General features: G+C 37.5%; 1 protein-coding gene across 3 annotated transcripts in view; it reads left to right on the forward strand.

The window, feature by feature from the left end:
• LOC131430893 (protein O-mannosyl-transferase TMTC2) overlaps positions 1–19,160 on the forward strand; it is a 720,087-nt gene that overhangs the window by 376,267 nt on the left and 324,660 nt on the right. For all 3 annotated transcript variants that reach the window (XM_058596143.1, XM_058596144.1, XM_058596145.1), the window contains exon 5: positions 13,407–14,886. In XM_058596143.1, the coding sequence (XP_058452126.1) occupies positions 13,407–14,886 (1,480 nt within the window). The remainder of the gene's footprint in view (positions 1–13,406; positions 14,887–19,160) is intronic.

Raw genomic sequence — 19,160 nt, forward strand, 5'->3', positions numbered from 1 at the left:
GAAAACTTGTTACCCTTTTCTGAAATTGCTCGGATATGTAACAATATCTGATTTTACCTGCAGTCCAACACATTTAGTTAGGAGCATTCCCTAACCGAGACGACCATTGCGGATAAACCAGTTCACTTTGCATTATGTATGAAATAGACGATAACATTTAATCAGAGCTCCTTCATGCAACCAGCATCAGTATTGAACCGATTTGCATTATGTTCAACGATACAATAAGACAAAAAATACATAAATGAGTGTCGGATGATCTTAATCTGTACCAGTCATCACCAGCACCAACAAACTAAACGATCCGTTTCAGGTTTACCAAAATTCTTAAAGAATTATTTTCGATAGATATATGTGAGAAACAGATATGAATAGAAATGAAACGCCTGAGACATTAGAAAGGATGTAACGTGTTACATAAATAGTGTAAATTTTGCGTCTGTTCAGCTGTTTAAACTGAACTGTTAGGTGGAGCTGGCAGTTCAACTTGAACTGCTTTAGGCACTAATGAGCCGAAGGCGAAACGTGAAGAAATCCAAAAGAAATGATTTGTGATTTCGACAAACAATCCGCAGTCCTTCAGCAACAATTAAAACAACGGCATGTGGCTGTCCTTCAATGTTTTTCTAACATGTTTTTTTATTTAATTGCCCACCACATTCCCCCACATCAAAAAGCGTGCCAAGGAGCCCCCTGGTAATGGGCAATTCACTAATTTACTGGAGTGGAATCCCAGTGGAAGTAAATTTGATTTTAAGGGATCCACGTTTAATATCTAAAATTTAATAATAAAATGCTGTTGACGTTTAACTAACATTGATGCAGTGGTTATGCTTCAGAAACGAAATAAAAGAATTACATCAGCTTGATAAGATTTTATTCTACAATCGTTTAATTTCCAAGTTCATAAAAAAGAATGATGAAAACATAAATAAAATGTATGTATTTTTATAATAATTTTGTCGACGAGAAAATCATGTTTTCGCTATTTAACCCTTTAAACTTGTTACTAGTTGGATATTGATACAATGCATTTTGAGATGTTCATATAGCAACAAACAGAATTCGAGTTAGGATTAGGATGACAGCGCTCATCCGCTATTGCATAGGTACTGGGTGTGTATTGTTATCGCCATTATTGTAATCCAGAGCGACACAGTTGATTTTGGTTGGCCCACCGTAAAACATTTTTCAACGCGATCGAAGAAAATTATCACTGTAACATTCATCATCATAATTGTCACCATCATCATCATCATCATCATCATCTCGAAAGTCAACATTATTTCGGTGTCATACAACTTTGATCATCCATAAATCGATCGGTTTGGGGATTTGCCGACATGACGAGCAGTGAGCTGAAATGAGAAAAAGCACGGGTCGAGAACAAAGGTAAACAAATGGAACAAAATTGTTTTATTTCAATCTTTTTCCACTATTCGTCAGGCACACACTAGAAATTCCAATGACAAATATTGGCCAAAATCGAAATGTTAATATATTCAAGTTCAAGGGCTGTTGTACCAATGGTCATCTCATTAGTACTCATGAAGCCAATCTATCGAACAGATACAACAGATCTCACTCTAACTAATGCTTTTCGTGTATGAGATGACTAATGGAGCTGAGATGAATTAGGGTACCATTACCCTATATAAATAATGATTATTACAGATGATTTTTATTTGGTTGTGTCTGGATGATTGATTATAATGTAAGAGCAGGATGTTGCAATAAGATAATTCTTTTGCTACAATAAGATGTACTACCACACCATACATAATACAATACGAATGATGCACCTTTATGATTCGAAAACATCATATTCAGAGAATTCTGGGAAAAACATGGTTACAAACTGTTATAAGGTCAGGCCAATTAACACCTTTTGGATCCTGACAAAGGCATATTTTTGGAAACATGTCAAGGAAGTGGATTCCATTACAAATATTTGAAGACCCCCAAATCGTTGGTAAACAGTCTGTGCTGAAGAAGTTAATGAGCAGCGTAGACACAAATGTTTCTGCTCCTTGGCGTACAATTGAAATAGTGTCGGAAATGTCACATCGAACTGTAGTAGAATATACCAAAGAACAGAACAATGAAATAAAAATGTGAATTGCTCAAAAGCAAAGCACAGAAAACAAACACCCAAGTAGAGATTTCAATATGCGTAAAAAATTTAACCGTTACTTGACAAAGCGATCACCAAGTAGCAATCGCTCATAGTTTCTTGCATTTGAGCTTTCAAATAATGTTAATCCTTGCGTGCAACGGTGTTTTTCAACGGATTGTCACTTGCATGCTTCACACTGTTTTTTTTTTTTTTTTGAAAAAGTTTGTTGTCTGTGAGCAAAGCTCGTATTTATTTCAGGAATCAGGAATCAGCACTAATTGGCTCAAGTGGCACGTTCCCCTAGTTATATGGAGATTTGTGCCTTGCCGTGGTTTCTTTTCACTTTCATGGAACATGGAAGGGAATTGAGAGGTGGGTGGGTGTTTGAGTTGGAAAATAGCACAAAGCATAGAGAAACCAATCGTTCTGCATCCCCGAAAGGATGCTGCAGGTGCCAAAATGCCCAGTTAATAAAACCTCCAACCCCCGAGAGGGATTGGAGATTTTACAAAAGCTAAACCATTCTGCATTCCCGGAAGAATGCAAAACGATTCGCAATATGTATGAGCAGAAGTAAATTCGGCACCCCATAATAAATGAAAAACAATCTGCTAAAACAAATTAAAGTCAATACAGAATGGATTCATTCACTCCAGGAACCCCTGTGCCTATAGCTCTATACTACATTGGGTGAAAGAGAGAATATCCTTTAAATTTAGCTCCGCATATACAGACCATGTATGGAGAACCAAAAACCCGGATACGTATTTGCGGCAATGCGGGACAGTTACATATCAGATGATATGAACTACCGTTATCGTATTCACACAAATCACACGAATAATACTCAACACGCTGAATAGTAGCCATGTGATAATTGAGTTTGCAATTTTCAGAGCTCTTACCAGAATACTGCAATGATGCTTGAAAAAATGCCATAGACATTATGACATTTTCAGATTCAAATCTGGTAAAAATGCTTTTGTCTGAGCGCAAGTAAGCAAGCTGCGCCAGTAGCTGGCATGTTTGGGTCCATTCATGCGTGAAAAGTCGTATGCAATGTTGATTTTTACCGTATTTTCACTTGTATGCTTTACACAGCTTTTTTTGAAAAAGTTCATACTAGCTTGGATGTCTATTGTCTGTAAGCAAAGATCGAATCATGCTTTTTTCGCTATTTCGAAATCAAAAATGGTTCGTATTAGTTTATTGTTTGTGTGAATTTGACAGCTTTTACTACTTCGCTCTCAGAATTGTAACGATGTATCTATAATAACAAGTATATGCTACGGCGAAGAAAAACTTATGTAAACTGCCTTAAGAAATAAACGTATTTATGAAAAAAAAATAATAACAAGTATGACTTATAAAGGACAAACATATTCTACCACACAACGTTCAACAAATGAAAGTAAAACACTATAACAAACAGTGTTACAGTTGTTTTAATTTAGATTTACATACTTAGTCCAGGAATGTTTCGCAAAGTTCCTTGGGAATATTTTATGATTCTAAAAATAATCACTTTGTGAAATTGGTCTGTTGTTTACAACTATTTGTGCTACTATTTATCTATCTACACCAGAACCTAGCCTTTCAGGATCTGGAACTGACTTTAACAAACTAAATTCGTAACCTAGGACTGGCTCCACATTCAGTTGCAAGTGGTTCTGAGCTCAGATCTAAATTGTTGTTACAGATTCAAGATCTAGAACTCATATTTTGAATTCCGTTTCAGAATAAATCAGGATTCTGGATTTGAATTAAGAGCTCAAATTAAGGTACTAAATTCAATTTCATAATCCAGCCAAGAAACCAATTCCAACAATTTTATTCCAGAATCTAGAACAAGGACTCAGTTTCCGAGTCCTAGCTTCAACTTTTAAATCTATATTCTGGAATTTAATTTTGAAATTAAACTCTGAAACTAAATTCTGAACCTTAAATTAAGGTGAAATGTAGCCTCAAAAGATGCGCGCAAAATTTCAACCGCTTTAGTTGAACGAATCATCGCACAAAGCATAACAAGCAAAACTGGCACATTGAAAACAGGAATATTTTCAGTGATTGAGCGCAGTGGGCTAACCACACGTTTTGATGGCTTGAAAAAGAAACTGAAATTGATTCGTAATGGATTTGTGAATATTACACAATTTGATTATATTCTAATTCAATCTTTATCTTTATTGATTACTATTACACTAGAAGCATGAACCATTTGAATTTATAATTGACTAACATGAGGCTATATGTATATGTATTGACTAACATGCTAACTATGTATATGCCTGAGTTTAGTAACAAGTATAGGTTCTCCTTCTAAAAAACGATTGAAAACAAGAAAACATTTAAGTATTTTCGGTATCTTTACCAGCACCAAATAGTAATTCAACGCATGAGAGAGCGCGGTCGAATTTCATTATCGATTAAAAAATGGTAAACGTACGAAATTACTGGACATTCAATTGTGATTCTGGCACATGGTGATATGAATGTTCTAAATGAACGATAATACTTGGCTTCCGTTCATTTCGTTCAGTAGCCGGTCTAGGATGAATTTTTAGTTTTGCTACAATCTGAAGTAATATCTATATTACACAACAAAGCAACATTAAAACATTGAGCTAAACAGACAGAGTTGGACATTCCTAGCATTATAAACGTCAGTTGTCTTATAAAATGAACGATTTTTATAATACCCATTTTATTGTACCCAACTCGTTGTTATTTCAACACGAAATTCGAACCCACTGTGCATTTTTCACACCACCACCATACGAAACAGCAGCGCGCAAGTAATTTAGAAAATGATGAACTGTGATTTTAAACCTTTTCAAATTTTGCTTATTTCGGTTAAAGATTTATAATTTTGAGTTGCGTTTTCAAATTCTTTGTGAAATTTTGTTTCTAAAATCTTGACACGAATGCCACAAAGATGGTGAAGTGTCGTTAATGAACATAACAAACAAAAAAAAACTTTCGGGGACGGGTAAGTCGATACCTTTCACGCCGCCCGCCTGGGTTCGATTCCCAACCCCGCACATAGGGTCAGAAAATTCATCTGGCCCGAAGAGGCGAATGACATTAATGTTAAAGCCTCTATAATTGAAACAAAAAAAAAACAAAGTTCTAAAATCAACCCCGTGGAACGGAACCGTAACCGTTTATGCATTTCAAAATTCAATTACGGCTAGAAAAAACATAATTTCAAAACTGTAAAAATACTTAGTTGTGATAAGTTTAATTGCAAACAAATTAACAGTTTTCTCTTTTTCAAAATTCTGTCTAGTTTTTGAATAATTGATCAAAAACGGGACTCACGCCATATTTCGCCTTAAGTTCAGAATTAAGGTGAACCTGCATTCTGTTTCAAATTTCAGTTTTAGAGTTCAGTTCCAATCCAAAATTTATTTAAACCAATTATATTTAAATACTCAATAATAACACTTTCAGTTGGAAAAGTTTTGTCGTGAGCTTCAACTGTCACGTTACGAAAATCACATCCCGGGTAGAGGTGAATAGCAAACAAAGAACAAAATAATGTAAAAATTCACCATCATATCTTGTCCTGATGTTTCTGTGCTGTCATAGCGATACTTGATATTTTCTTGATATTTCATCAAAGGAATCAAGGAATAGTACAATATCTGTTAAGCATCAAAATAAGTTATTATATCTTATTTAGTAATTGATGAGATATTTCAATTTAATTAAATACAATTGATCCCGTAGTTCTATCTTCAAATAAAATACAATTGAATAAACTGGATCAGAATCAGATAAAAGGAAAGCTTATGATATTATTCTTTTCCGAGTACTAGAATATCCAATAACTGAAACATTCGTCTTCTATAAATATTTTGTTCTGGTTTTGATATTACAATGACAGAATTTGATATTTTGTTACTATTATCTCATATAGACTTTGTTATGGGTTTTGATATTTTAACTCTTATTTCAAACTAAATAATGTTAATTTCTGCCATTGAGATGTTCGGTTTTAATAATAAAATTTGCTATTGGTTTACCAATCACTTCTACCCGGGATGTGCCCTCATTATCCTTTCCATTATGCGAAAAAAGACGAGCACTTCTTCAACTTTAATAGAAGTCAATAAAAAACATAAACGTGAATAACTGTTTGAGATTTTAGGGACGCAAAACTCTATATTTCTGGGACCAGAAACCGGATTCGGATGAAACCTTTCATTTGAATTCTTTCTATCGTTTATGAAAATCGATCTCGTCCTCTCAGGTAAATCTATGCGTTCTGTTTTGGAATTTTTGGCCGTTACTTCCGGATCCAAAAACCGGTAAAGTCAAGTTTGTATAAAAACCAACTGAAATTGAAACAGTTTTGAACCAAGTGGAGAAGATTCTTTCTGTTTTTGTTGCATCGTTTCATCTTATGACGATTTGAAATTTTCAGAATTCATCACCCTGTATACCCGGAACTAGAAGTTCGAACTCAATGAAGTTAAATGTCATACGGTATAATAAAACCATTTATTGGAATATGAGTTCGTGAAATAGGCCAAGCAATATTTGACGAATCGGCTAAAATTTTGCTGCGAAATAAAGAAACCTTAGCTTAAAATTATTTCAATTTGAAGGCAATGTTAGTCTACAATCTTAATATGTCAAGACAGGTATCCGGTTCCGGAAGCACCGAAAATGGCGGTCATAAACTCCAAAAAGAAAGTCACACCGAACCTGAATACTGGACCTGGAACAGAATTTTGAATCTGGATTCAGGAACTGAATACTGCACTGATTCAAGAAGTTAGTTTTGTATCTGGAACTGAGTACTGGACCTGGATATGAAAATGAATTTTGACATTGACCAGAATGAACGAAGCTAATCAATTTTTTATCGAGTAAGTAACGCGAGAATGTAAATTAGTATGATGTTGCCCATGAGATGAACGAACCTTTATTCGGCCGTAAAAGCGTTTAGTCAAAAAATCCTGTTTCTTGTATCATAAAAAGATGAGCTAAGATCTTTTTTTTTTCAATACTCTGATTCATCATTTAATTTGATATATATTTGATATATTTAACATCGATGACGAGAAAAGCTACGAAAGATAAGAAAAGAATTCCTGTCCGATGATGTTTTTCCGGTGGTTTCGGCCTTCTAAATAACGTTGTTCGGGTGCGAAAAATGCAATCAAACGTGATGAGTTCCTCATTGTTTTCATAAGTTCGCGAGAACTAAATTTTTCAGTTATTCACGGTTATCTCACACTGTTGAAAATTTAATCATAAATAGCTGATCATATTCCTTATGGCATGGGAAACAAATTGCGTTGTTGCATTTAGTACAACTCGAGATATTCACGATTAAATTTTGCCGATTCTTTCAGTTGGCGAATTTTGAAAAGGCGTCCCATAGTAAAGTAAGGCGTATTCACGTCAAAACATGTAATATTGTTCGGAGTGTGAAAAGTGGATATTAAACATATGCATTTAGAACAGTGGATGCATATGATCTCGATTCTAGACCTAGACCAAGATTGTGAACCTGAACTCCTGACAGAGACCTTAACCCAAATTCTGAACCTGAACCTGAACTCGAAACATGGGCTTGGACTTGAATCGTGGAACTTTTGACAAAGTTTCTGAAACTGAACTTTGAACCTAGTCCACAGTAGACGTTAGTTCTGTACCTGGATTCTTGACCAGTATTTTGCCCTTGGACTGAATTCTAGACCTGAGTTCTGTAGGATTCCTTTATCCTAAACTTGAACCTAGCAGACATTCTAAACCTTGACCAGGATTCTGAACCTCAGGACCTAATGGACGCAACTAATCTCAGTTCATTAACACTGGCAAAATTTTAATACTAACAAAAAAACAAGAAGAACTGAGATTAAAACCATTTATTCTAAGATGTGCAATTAACTAATTTATTGGTGTGGAATCCCAGTGGAAATAGGTTTCCTTTTAAAGGATCCACGTTTAATATCTAAAATTGAATAATATAATACTATTGACGTTTAACTAACATTGATATACAGATAGATTACGATTGTTTAAACTTTACGCTCATTGTATAAAAATTTCATTCAGTCTTTTTCTAAAGTAGTGCCTCAATCTAGATCTAAATATGGTACGGATGTTGATTTGTTGCATGTCAAGAGAAAGTGCATTAAATTTTGTAGAACTAACAAACAGAATACGCCTTTGGCCCAGAGTTGTGGTTGTTCGAATGCGTTGCAAGTTGCCATTACGGCGCGTCGCGTACAAATTTGGAATTGAAAACTGTATGTTACGATGTGTCGTGGCATGCAAGGTGTCATGAACGAACAACAATGCTGGCATGTTACATAAGTAAGCTATTGGTAGAACATTATGAGCTTGGTCGGAGTACAATGAAAACGTAGAGAACAGCAGAGGTCTATTAAAAATGGTTTTAAGACACCTATTCTGAACAGTTTGAAATTTTTTCAGATGAGAGCTAGCTGCACGGCCCCATACTGATATAAGATAACTAAGTTGTGAGTGAATATAAGCATAGTAGTAGTTCAAAAGTACACGCCGAGGAACATATGATCGCACTCTCCACATAATACCACAGTAATATGCGATACACTTTTCAACAAAACTTATATGATGAGTCCAAGATAACGTAGGGTCAAGATGTATGCCCAGGTATTTAAAGTAGGTCTTTTTTTAAGGCACCGACAATATTATTACGATCTATTTCACTCATTATCACATCAACTAGTTCTATAATAGCAGTTTGTGCGCCAGAACCTTGTCTGAAACCGTATTGAAATTGATAGAAGACGCTATGTTTATTTAAAAAGTCAAGCAATCTGGTGACTAATAGTTTTTCAAAAATTTTGTTGAAGACGGATAATGTAGATATGGGACGATAATTATTACAATCACAACGATTACCGGACTTAAATATAGGAATGACTTTAGAGATTTTTAGACAATCGGAATAATAACCGGACAAAAAAATTTCATTACAACTAGCTGACATGCCGTCGGAACCACTGCCTTTGTTATTATTTAGGCTGTGTATCAGCAATGTAACTTCGGCGATTGACGAGGGACGTGAATACATTGAATCACGAACACAACGAACATAGCTTAAAGGATCAATGCTAGTATTAGTTGGAATATTATTTGCTAGTTTTTGTCCAATGCTAGAGGTCATTAAAGGTCTGACATATTTCTTTACAATCAACAATTCTTCTACCATTTTCTATGAGGTTTATCTTTTCGTTTTTCTTGGTTAAGCCGAATGAGTTTTTCAAATTTTTCCAAAATTTGAAGTGAGGTGTATTGGTAAGTTTTCGTAAAACAATTGTTTACTCTTTTTTTTCAAGGTATCAACTTTTTTAGAGATATGTAGAAGCATTTGCTTGAAATGTAAATCTGTCGGATTACTTTTGACGCGCTGGAGATAATTACTCTTTATCTTTATCAGAGTCCAAAGGTCAAAAGACATCCAAGGACAGTAAGAACCCTTCACTTTGATAGTTTTTGTTACTGGTCTGCTATAACGCTCAAGTAAGTGATTGTATGTATATATTACTTATTGAAGTATAGATTCTGCATTTTCATTGATATCAATACTGTTCATAAAACTTGAAAATTCGCGATTAATTTGACGACGATTAATGACCTTTTTTGTCAGTAACATTGGATCCTTATCAGCAAAAAGCTCAATAGTTGATAATACTTGTGAATGATCACTAAGGTTATTGAAATAGTGTCATTTCGTACTCGGTTTACATCGTCAAGTTTACATAGAACATGGTCAAGTATGTTGTTACTAGTTGGTATGATAGGAAAACAGTTTGTACAAAAAAAAAACTGCACAGTTCGAAAAAATCTTGTGATTTTACATCTTATAAGATTCACATAAATGGAGCGTCGTATTTCATACAAGTTTATATTCAAGAACATGTAAAATAGTGTGATTTGAATATTACATGTCTTGAATTCGAATGAAATAAAAACAAAAGATCGATAGCAGCAGCGCGACTTGAACCGAGAAACATTAGATCACAAGCGCATCGGTTACTCGACTGGACCGCAGAGCTCATATCTGGTCATTGAATAATTGATCAATATAAATCCATACAGCGGCACTTGGTAGCCGAGTGTAAATTACACTCGGAATAAGTAAAATTCTGTGCGAGTGGAATATTGCGCCATTTAAAAAATTAAGTAGTTGTGAATTGTGTCGTTTGTAGAATTCTGTCACCTGCAAAATTCATTATTTTTTTCTGTGTGTAAGAATCTAACAGTGCCCTATATCTTGTCACAATGTTGTGGTTAATCATATTAACTGGGACATTCACATCACCTACAATAAAGCACGAACGTTTAGGTTGGACTTCATACATTAAGCTTTCTAAATAAACAAAAAAATCAATAAAGTCAAAACTGGGCGGGCGATACACTCCATGAAGATCATAAAACTGTCCTTTGACACACAGTTCAATGTGTATGTGATGGAACCCATCAAGAGTATGAACTTTAATAAGTCTATGTTGAATGTTTTGTTTCACATACCTATACGGCTGAACCACCACTAGAGTGATTCCTACAAGCAACAACAGGCTCTATATTGTGGTATTTCGTGAAAGATGCAGTTTTTATTGTACTTGAATACCCGACAAGTTTTCTGGATCTTAATACTGAATCTGGACATGGATTTTGAACAAGAATTCTGGCAGAAAAATTCTGAACCGGGACTTGGATTCTGAGCATGGATACGGATTCTAGACCTGAACCTAGTTTCTTGACTTAAATTACTGATGTAGATTTTGATTCTAAATCTGGAGCAGGATTCTGGACCTGGATTCAGGATTCTAAACAAGACTAAACTCTTGACCTAAGGATATGAATTCTGAACTTAGACCCAGATTCTAGACCAGACAGAGTTTTTGACTGAACCTGGATTCTCGATCTGGATTCTGGAAATTAATTCTTATCCTGGACATGGACTTTGGTTCTGTGTCAGAATCCTGATCCCGGATCTGGATTCAGGTCCGGAACTCCTGACTCTTAACCTGAATTCTGGACACCTAGTTTCAGAACATGGATCTGGATTCCTGAGCATAAATCGGGATCCGAATTCTGGGCCTAGATTCTGGACCTGAATTCCTGGTAAAATTTTTGAACCTAAATTCTGATCCGGAGAGCAGGATTCTGGACCTTAATTCTGGATTTGAACAAGATTTTGGACTCGAATTCCGAAAATTCAACAGAGATCCGAGGAATAAAGACTGTCCCAGAAAGTATTGACGCACTTTGATTTCGCTGTAAATAATTCACAAGTGTTAGATATTCAAATTTTATTCGATATACTGATAATATTGGACTACAACAACAGAATATTATTCTCAACATTTGCTACTTAGCCATTGTAGCCACTAGCTGGCGCACCTTCTTGCGAACGTTCCTCATTAAATTCCGTACAGACTTTTGGCGACAAGTTTTGACGCTTTTTTTCCAATCTTTTTCGAACTGTTGAATGGTTTCGGCTGCCGAGACATGTTTCCTAAGATGTGCCTTCGGTAATGGCCAAAAATCCTCAATTGGTCGAAGTTGTGGGCAATTTGGTGAATTCATGTCTTTTGGGACGAAAGTGACATTTTTGGTAGTATACCATTCTACCGTTGATTTCGAGTAGTGGCAAGAAGCAAGATCTGGCCAGATGACAACAGGATCCTTGTGGCTTCCAATCATGGGTAGCAGTCGTTTTTGTAAACATTCCTTGATGTATATTTCAACTGTTCATTGAAGCAGTGGTGATGAAAGGTTTCGAAAACTTACCGCAGCTACAAATTGATAACCAGACTTCTCACCAAATTTTTCGACTTCAATCGATGTCTCGGACTGGTTTAACACTTGTTCTTCTCGCACCGTATAATATTGTGGTCCCAGCAAGGATTTGTAATCGAGTTTCACGTACGTTCCGTAGTTCATGATTATACAGTTCAAATTTCCAGCAAGAATCGCATTGTACAGCTTTCAAACCCTCGGCCTGATCGATGCTTCTTGTTTCGGATTACGTTTTGGTTGTTTCTGCATCTTATAGGTTCGAAGAATCAAACGTTCTTTAGCACGAAGAACATTTGACTTCGAAGTGCCCACTTTTTGGCCACATCCTGAACTGAAACCTCCTTCTTTTGCTCGAACGCCTCCAGTATACGCTTATCCAACTGAGGGTTAGCAGGACCTTTTTTTCGATCCGTTTTCGGTTTTTCCTCAAAGATGTTATCCTCACCGAACTTCCTGATTGCATTTCGTACGGCTTTCTCACTTACTCCTTCCATTTTTGCTATCTTTCTCAGTGACAGTCCGCGTTCTGTGCACCATTTGTACACAATTTTTCGACGTTGTTCTGCTAGAAGTCCACGCATTTCGAAACAAACTAATGAAAACGAATAAACAACTGCACAAATGGTCTAACCAATAGGACGCAGCCATAAAAATTGATAGATTCTGAACCATTGCGAAATGGCAGCGGTTTTTGGTTGTGTCCATACTTTCTGGGACAGTCTTTACATCTGAATCAGAAATGTGGACCTGGATTCTCAACCTGAAGCTTTCCTTTCTGTATTTTTTATGGATGGAAATAGGAATAAAGTATTATGTGATTTTCTATTTTGTATTTCGCAATGATATATTGAAAAGTTTTCCACATTTACTCAGGGCATATCTTAGTAGGTTTTTTTTTTAATAAGCGAAGCCCACTATTTACGACACATGGCCCAACTGTTGTCAATTTTGAGTTTACTATCCACTAAAAATGAGCTAGAATTCACCAGTGGAATTCACCACTTTGGGAATCACTGGTTTAGAACATCATTCACTTACTAAAACAAATATATTCTTTCTGATCACCCATCTCACTCCACCAATAAGTTTGACCATGGTAGTGACTCAACAAAAGCCACTGTGCGACTGTCCGTTTGCGGTGTGTGGGTGAATGACGGTAAGTGGATCATTTTCCCCGGTACTAACGTGTGTCCCCGTGTCCATATGGCCCGGCCCAGTGGTCAGTGCAGAGGCTTATGAGTGATTACTTTTTCATTCACCTACCCTTGAATCAACACGATTATCGCCAAAGTCGGATTATGTGAGAATTGAATAATTTATGTTTTAGCTATTTGGATAGCATTTACTTCGTTGATGATTATCGGAACGGGTTCATAAACACTCGATTGATTCTTGCTGTTGCTCTTTGCCCGTTAAAGTAAAATAATTTCGATTTTCCGCTAATTATGTGTTATTTTTTTTTCTTCTACCATTTCAGAACCGCATTCGAAGCATAGGGATCCTGATTGTCGCATTGGTCACCATGCTGCACATTCGACTCTCGTTGCCTCGACTGGCAACCCTGTTCTCTGCGGCCGATAATCCGACGGCTAAAAGCGGTTCCATCTGGACACGATTTCTAACGTTTTCGTACCTGCCGATGTTCAACTTTCGAATGCTCGTATATCCGGATGTGTTGAGTTTCGACTGGGGCATGGATGCCATTCCCCGGATCAGCAGTTTGTTCGAGGGGAAAAACTTGCTCACCATGCTGTTCTATGGACTTTTGGTGAAGGCAGTGTGGATCAACGGTCGAACATTGATGAGTCAAAGTTTGCCCAGTGTAAATAGTAACTTCAATAGGAAACTAGCTAGTAAACTTGCGATGGCCCGGGCTGGCCAGGAAAGACACGTGGAAGATTCGTGCAGCGACTGCAAACATGAATACAACCTCCATCACTCGAACCAGTGCCGGGCCTTGCACAACAACAACAACATGTCTTCTATCGTGTGCGGGTGCTTCTATCCGTCGTGTAAATATCTGTCACTTTCGCATCCATCTAGTTTTTTCCACCGGATAGATGACCATAGTAAACTTGCCGTCTCGGCAGCCCCAGGATGCGTCAATGGCTACTGGCAGAAGCAGCAGTACTGGCAACGGAACAAACCAGTGTCCAACGGTTTTAGCAGTGATCATTTGCCGTTCAGTTTGACGATGGATACTTCTTCGAGGACGGCATCGTCATCATCTTCTTCATCATCGTCGTCGTCGTCGTCGTCTTCGTCATCATCGTCATCCTCATCATCATCTACATCTACATCGTCAGCATCATCAGTGTCCTCGCTAACAAGTGAGGACCTGTCGACCAAACACAACAACTCCTCAGCCGCCATCCTGATCTCGATCTCCCTGCTGATCTTTCCTTTCCTACCGGCGACCAATCTCCTTTTCTACGTCGGTTTCGTAGTTGCCGAACGCATCCTCTACCTCCCCAGTGTTGGCTACTGTTTGCTGATCGGTTTGGGGGTGAGCAAACTGATCGACGGTACCACAACGGGATTCCGTAGCAACAGTCCCCGATCCAGTGCCGGTGGATTCCGAGTGAAAAGTGCCGGCAAAAGTTCCAACAGTGATGGTGATAGATACAAGTACCGGGCCGGTGGCCATTCCGGTGCGGGTCATAGTGCGAAACATCACAAAAATCATTCCACGCCCGCCGGTAGCAGCGGTGCCGCGGCCATTTCGCCGTCAGTGAAAAGTGCCAACAGTGGTCACAGTGCAAGGCAGAGTAGAAAATTCGGTAGCCACGGAGGCTGTGGTGCCAGTGATCGATACCAAACACGTAAACGACAAATCATTTTACTGTGCTTCGGCGCGATGTTGACCGTGTACAGTGGGAAAACCTTGCTGCGAAATTGGGACTGGGCCGACGAGGAAAGTCTGTTCCGGAGCGCGATTGGCGTGAATCCACCGAAAGGTAAGTGTTTTTGTAAGTGCTGCTAGAATCACTGCGGTTCAATTTAAATGCTAAACAGAAAAGAAAATAAGGCAGTCAATTCCATTAACTGCTTTCCGATCCATCCGAGCAACTTCGGACATGGCAATGGCTTTTCCGTTCGCTCAACAGGGCAGTGGTTGAAAGTTAACACGAACAAGTACCTTCAATGCAATCCTTTATATATTCTGCTGTACCGAGACAAAAAAAAACTACACTTACTGAATGTAATAAGCGGCAGGTCATCCAACCACTGTACTATACTGTATATACAGTTTCGAATGAAACTCAACAGCGAAGCTAGTGGCTACTAAAGTTTCACTCTCATCTCCTTTCCCCGTAACCCGTTCCGGCCGGGGCAAAACCATTTTCACCGTCTCGTTAGTTTATCGTTTCAATGAAGTGTGGAAGCGGTGGCGGTTCCTGCTGACCGGGTTCGGGTTTGTTGAAACTCATTAGCATTTGATTAAAGCGGTATTACCGCCATTGTCCGGGATGGGTTTGCCGTGCCCGCGCATAGGAATGATAGAGTTTTCCCAAAGCCGTGGAAACTGCCGGCAGCCGAGCAAGTTTGGTGCTCTGCGGAAACACGCAGTTTTAAGCTTCACAGCCGAGTTGGAATGTCAGCTACGGAATTCGAAAGTTTAGCCTTTCGTACCGATGATGAGGTTTGTGTGGTTGATACAATTTGTTTTGTGATTGCAACTCGGTTCGGATTATAGTTTCACTAGAAGGATTTTCGAATCCGAGTGCTATGGTTTTTGGGACTAGAAATAATAAAGACTAGAACGTGAGAAAATTGGTCAACTTGAAATCTATGTATTTCTATAAAAAGAAGTAAAACACCCTGAAATGCTGCATTTGGAAGTTGAGTGTATATACAATGGTTGCTATGATAAGTTTTCACCATTTGTTCTCCAGTGTTTAAAATGACGACCAAGTAAGTGGAGCAGAGTATCAAAATTTTGCTCGCGCAGCCGGAAAATCCAACGTTCTCGCACGCCAAGTTTGCAAAATTGCTGGATGTGACCAAATCGACCGTGACCAATATTTTAAAAGTGTTTTTTTTTGTGTCTATATTCAGCGACTATACAGAAGTAATCCTTACATTTATTTACATTATAACATTGCTTTTTCCCTCCGATTATCTTACTGAATTGAAACAGAAAAATTTTGCCAAATTACTCGAATATTCGTAAGACAGCGCATACGATGAACACATCAAGATATTTTGTTATGAAAGTAGGGAATCTCGTGAAAATTGATCTTTGAATTCATTTTTATACCGCGATCTTAACTGTAACGTTTCTAACAATAAAGTTAGGATTCGATCAGTGGCGCATGTGTCGACAAGTTAAGTCCGTGTCCGAGCGAGTTGCGGGTCGTTTTTGAAAAATTCACTGCTCCGAAAGTATTAATCTTTTCCACTCTGAAACATTGCCGGGATTTAGTTAAGCCCTTAAGGCTTCGTTTTTCAACTAAAAAAAGAAAAAAAAACTAGGCTCAAGTTTAAATTTTTTTTATTTGTTTATTATTTTTAACTTTTTTCATTAAACTAGTTTTATGGAATCACTTATTTGAAAGCTAAGGAAAAGACGCACATTTCATGTCTTGGGCGAATTTTTGTATCTTTATTAGATTTCACAGTATTGGCTGTTGAAAAAAGGCTCTTTTTTGTAAACGCGAAACTTCAAAAGTTCATATCTCGAAAATTCGACGTACCATATTGAAATAAAAAAAATACGCGTCGAATATTTTCGAATTCTTTACCGAAAAAAAATAGTTAGATGAACAAAAATTTTGGGTGGTTGATTTTGCGTGCGGGTACATATATTATTTATTTATTTATTTATTTATTTAAATTTGTCTTCGATTAAAATAAAATTATCGCACAGACTATTACTATACAACTACTATCATTAACCTAACATAAATATTTTAATTTTAAATGCGTTTTTGTTCATTGTAAAATCAAATAAATGATAAATATTATTGAAGCGATGACAACAAACATCCATAGGATTGTTTTGACCGTACTGTGTGCGATGGACTGATCGTCGAAGAAAGTCTGTTCCCCGCAATGATCTTCCAGGAATATTAAAATGCAATCTCTCCAAAAGCGCTGGGCAGTCGATGTTATTTGAAAGCAAGTCAAAGACAAACAGTCGCTGAAGGAAAATTCATCTGTTTTTGTAGTGTAGGAAGATTAATCAGAGCGCAGCGATTTTCGTAGCTAGGTAATTGAAGACGGTTTTGCCATGGAAGTCGTCGTAGTGCAAATCGAATGAAACATTTTTGAACTCGTTCGATTCGATCGATGTGGACGTTGTGGTAGGGTGCCCAGATTATTTCTCCGTATTCCAAAATACTGCGTACTAAAGCGACGTAAACTGTCTTTAGGCAATACACATCATCAAAGTCTCTGGTGTTGCGTTTGATAAGTCCTAAAACTGCGTAAGCCTTTGCCGTAACTAGAGATAATTGTTCGGTGAAACGATGCTTACGATCAAGGACGATGCCCAAATCTTTGACAGCAGAAACGCGTTGAACTGGAACAGTCGTCATAGAGTATTCAAATACGATCGGAGATTGCGATCGTGAGAAAGTAATTGCACTGCATTTTTTTATGTTTATACTCATACGTTTCACACCAGTCAATAACTTTGTCAACGTCCATTTGTAAGGCACAGCAATCCACAAGGCTAGTAATGATGCGATACACTTTGAGATCGTCTGCATACATTACTTTAGGCGACGATAATTCTCTACATAGGTCATTCACGAACAGTACGAAGAGTAGTGAACCTAGATGGCTTCCTTGGGGAACACCTGATATAATGTTGAAAGGATCAGAAAGAATAGATCCTACACGAACTGAGGCTATGCGATTTGTGAGATACGAAAAAATCCAATCTGTCAGCCAGTCGGGGAATCCACCACGCCTCAATTTTTCTATTGCGAGCAGATGGGGTACGCAATCCAAAGCTTTAGAGAAATCAACGTACAACGCATCAACTTTTTGTCGTTTTTTGAGTTTGGAAATCAGTATAGAAACGTAGCTCATCATATTAGTCGTTGTTGATCGTTTTCTGACAAAGCCATGCTGATCAGTGTGGATAATATACCTCATGTTAGTCAATCATAATTACTTCTGATTCATAGTTCTAGTGTAATTACAATAACGATTGAATTGGGATATATTCAAAGTGTGAAGGATTCAAAAATCCATTACGAATCAATGAGTCTTTTTTACAAGCCCACTGCGCTCAATCACAGAAAATATTCCTGGTTTCTATGTGTCGGTTTATCTTGTTATGCTTTGTGCGACGATTCGGTCAACTCAAGTGATTGAAATTTTGCGCGCCTTTTTTGTGACTACATTTCACCTTAACTTCACACTCTGACACACACACAACGTTCGCTGACGTACCGAACCGTCAGCATTCAGTTCTTCATTCGATTATCTTCAAATCAAAACTCAGTTTAACCGCCGTCAGTTGATCTCTTGAAGTACACCCAAACCTCCGTTTACGAACACTTTTTATACGTTACCTCTTTTTACGAACCTAATCCCAAATAACGTAAACTTTTTTTACGAACCTACTTCGTAAAACGAGGCTTTGGCATACATCGAAAGCGATTTCCGACTCCATGAAAACTACAACAATATGGATATTTTTGGAACGGGTTTAAAGAGTAGATTCCGGAAAATGATGTTTCATGTATTTTGGAAATCCAATATGGCGTCTTCCGGTTGATTAATATTCCTTGAAAACCCTTACAATATGGGTATTTTCGGTACGGGTTTGATGAGTAGATGTCGGAAAATGATGTTTAAGGTGGTTCTGAATTCCAAGATGGCGACTTCCGGTTATTGATATTCCTTGAAAACCCTTACAATATGGTTATTTTCGGAACGGGTATGATGAGAAGATGTCGCAAAACGATGTTTGAGGTGGTTCTGAATTCCAAGATGGCGAATTCCGGTTGATTGATATTCCTTCAAAACCCTTACAATATGGGTATTTTCGGAACGGAATTGATGAGTAGATGTCGGAAAATGATGTCTCAGGGGGTGCTGAAATCCAAGATGACGACTTCCGGTTGATTGATATTCCTCGAAAACCCTAACAATATGAGTATTTTTTTGAAAGTATTTAATAAACAGCTGCCGCAAAACTATGTTTGGTGTCGTCTCGAATTCCAATATAACATCCTCCGGTTTTTTCAATTTTTTTCCGAAAGTACCCATATTG

Source organism: Malaya genurostris, chromosome 2 (assembly GCF_030247185.1).
Source record: "Malaya genurostris strain Urasoe2022 chromosome 2, Malgen_1.1, whole genome shotgun sequence".
Lineage (NCBI taxonomy): Eukaryota > Metazoa > Arthropoda > Insecta > Diptera > Culicidae > Malaya > Malaya genurostris.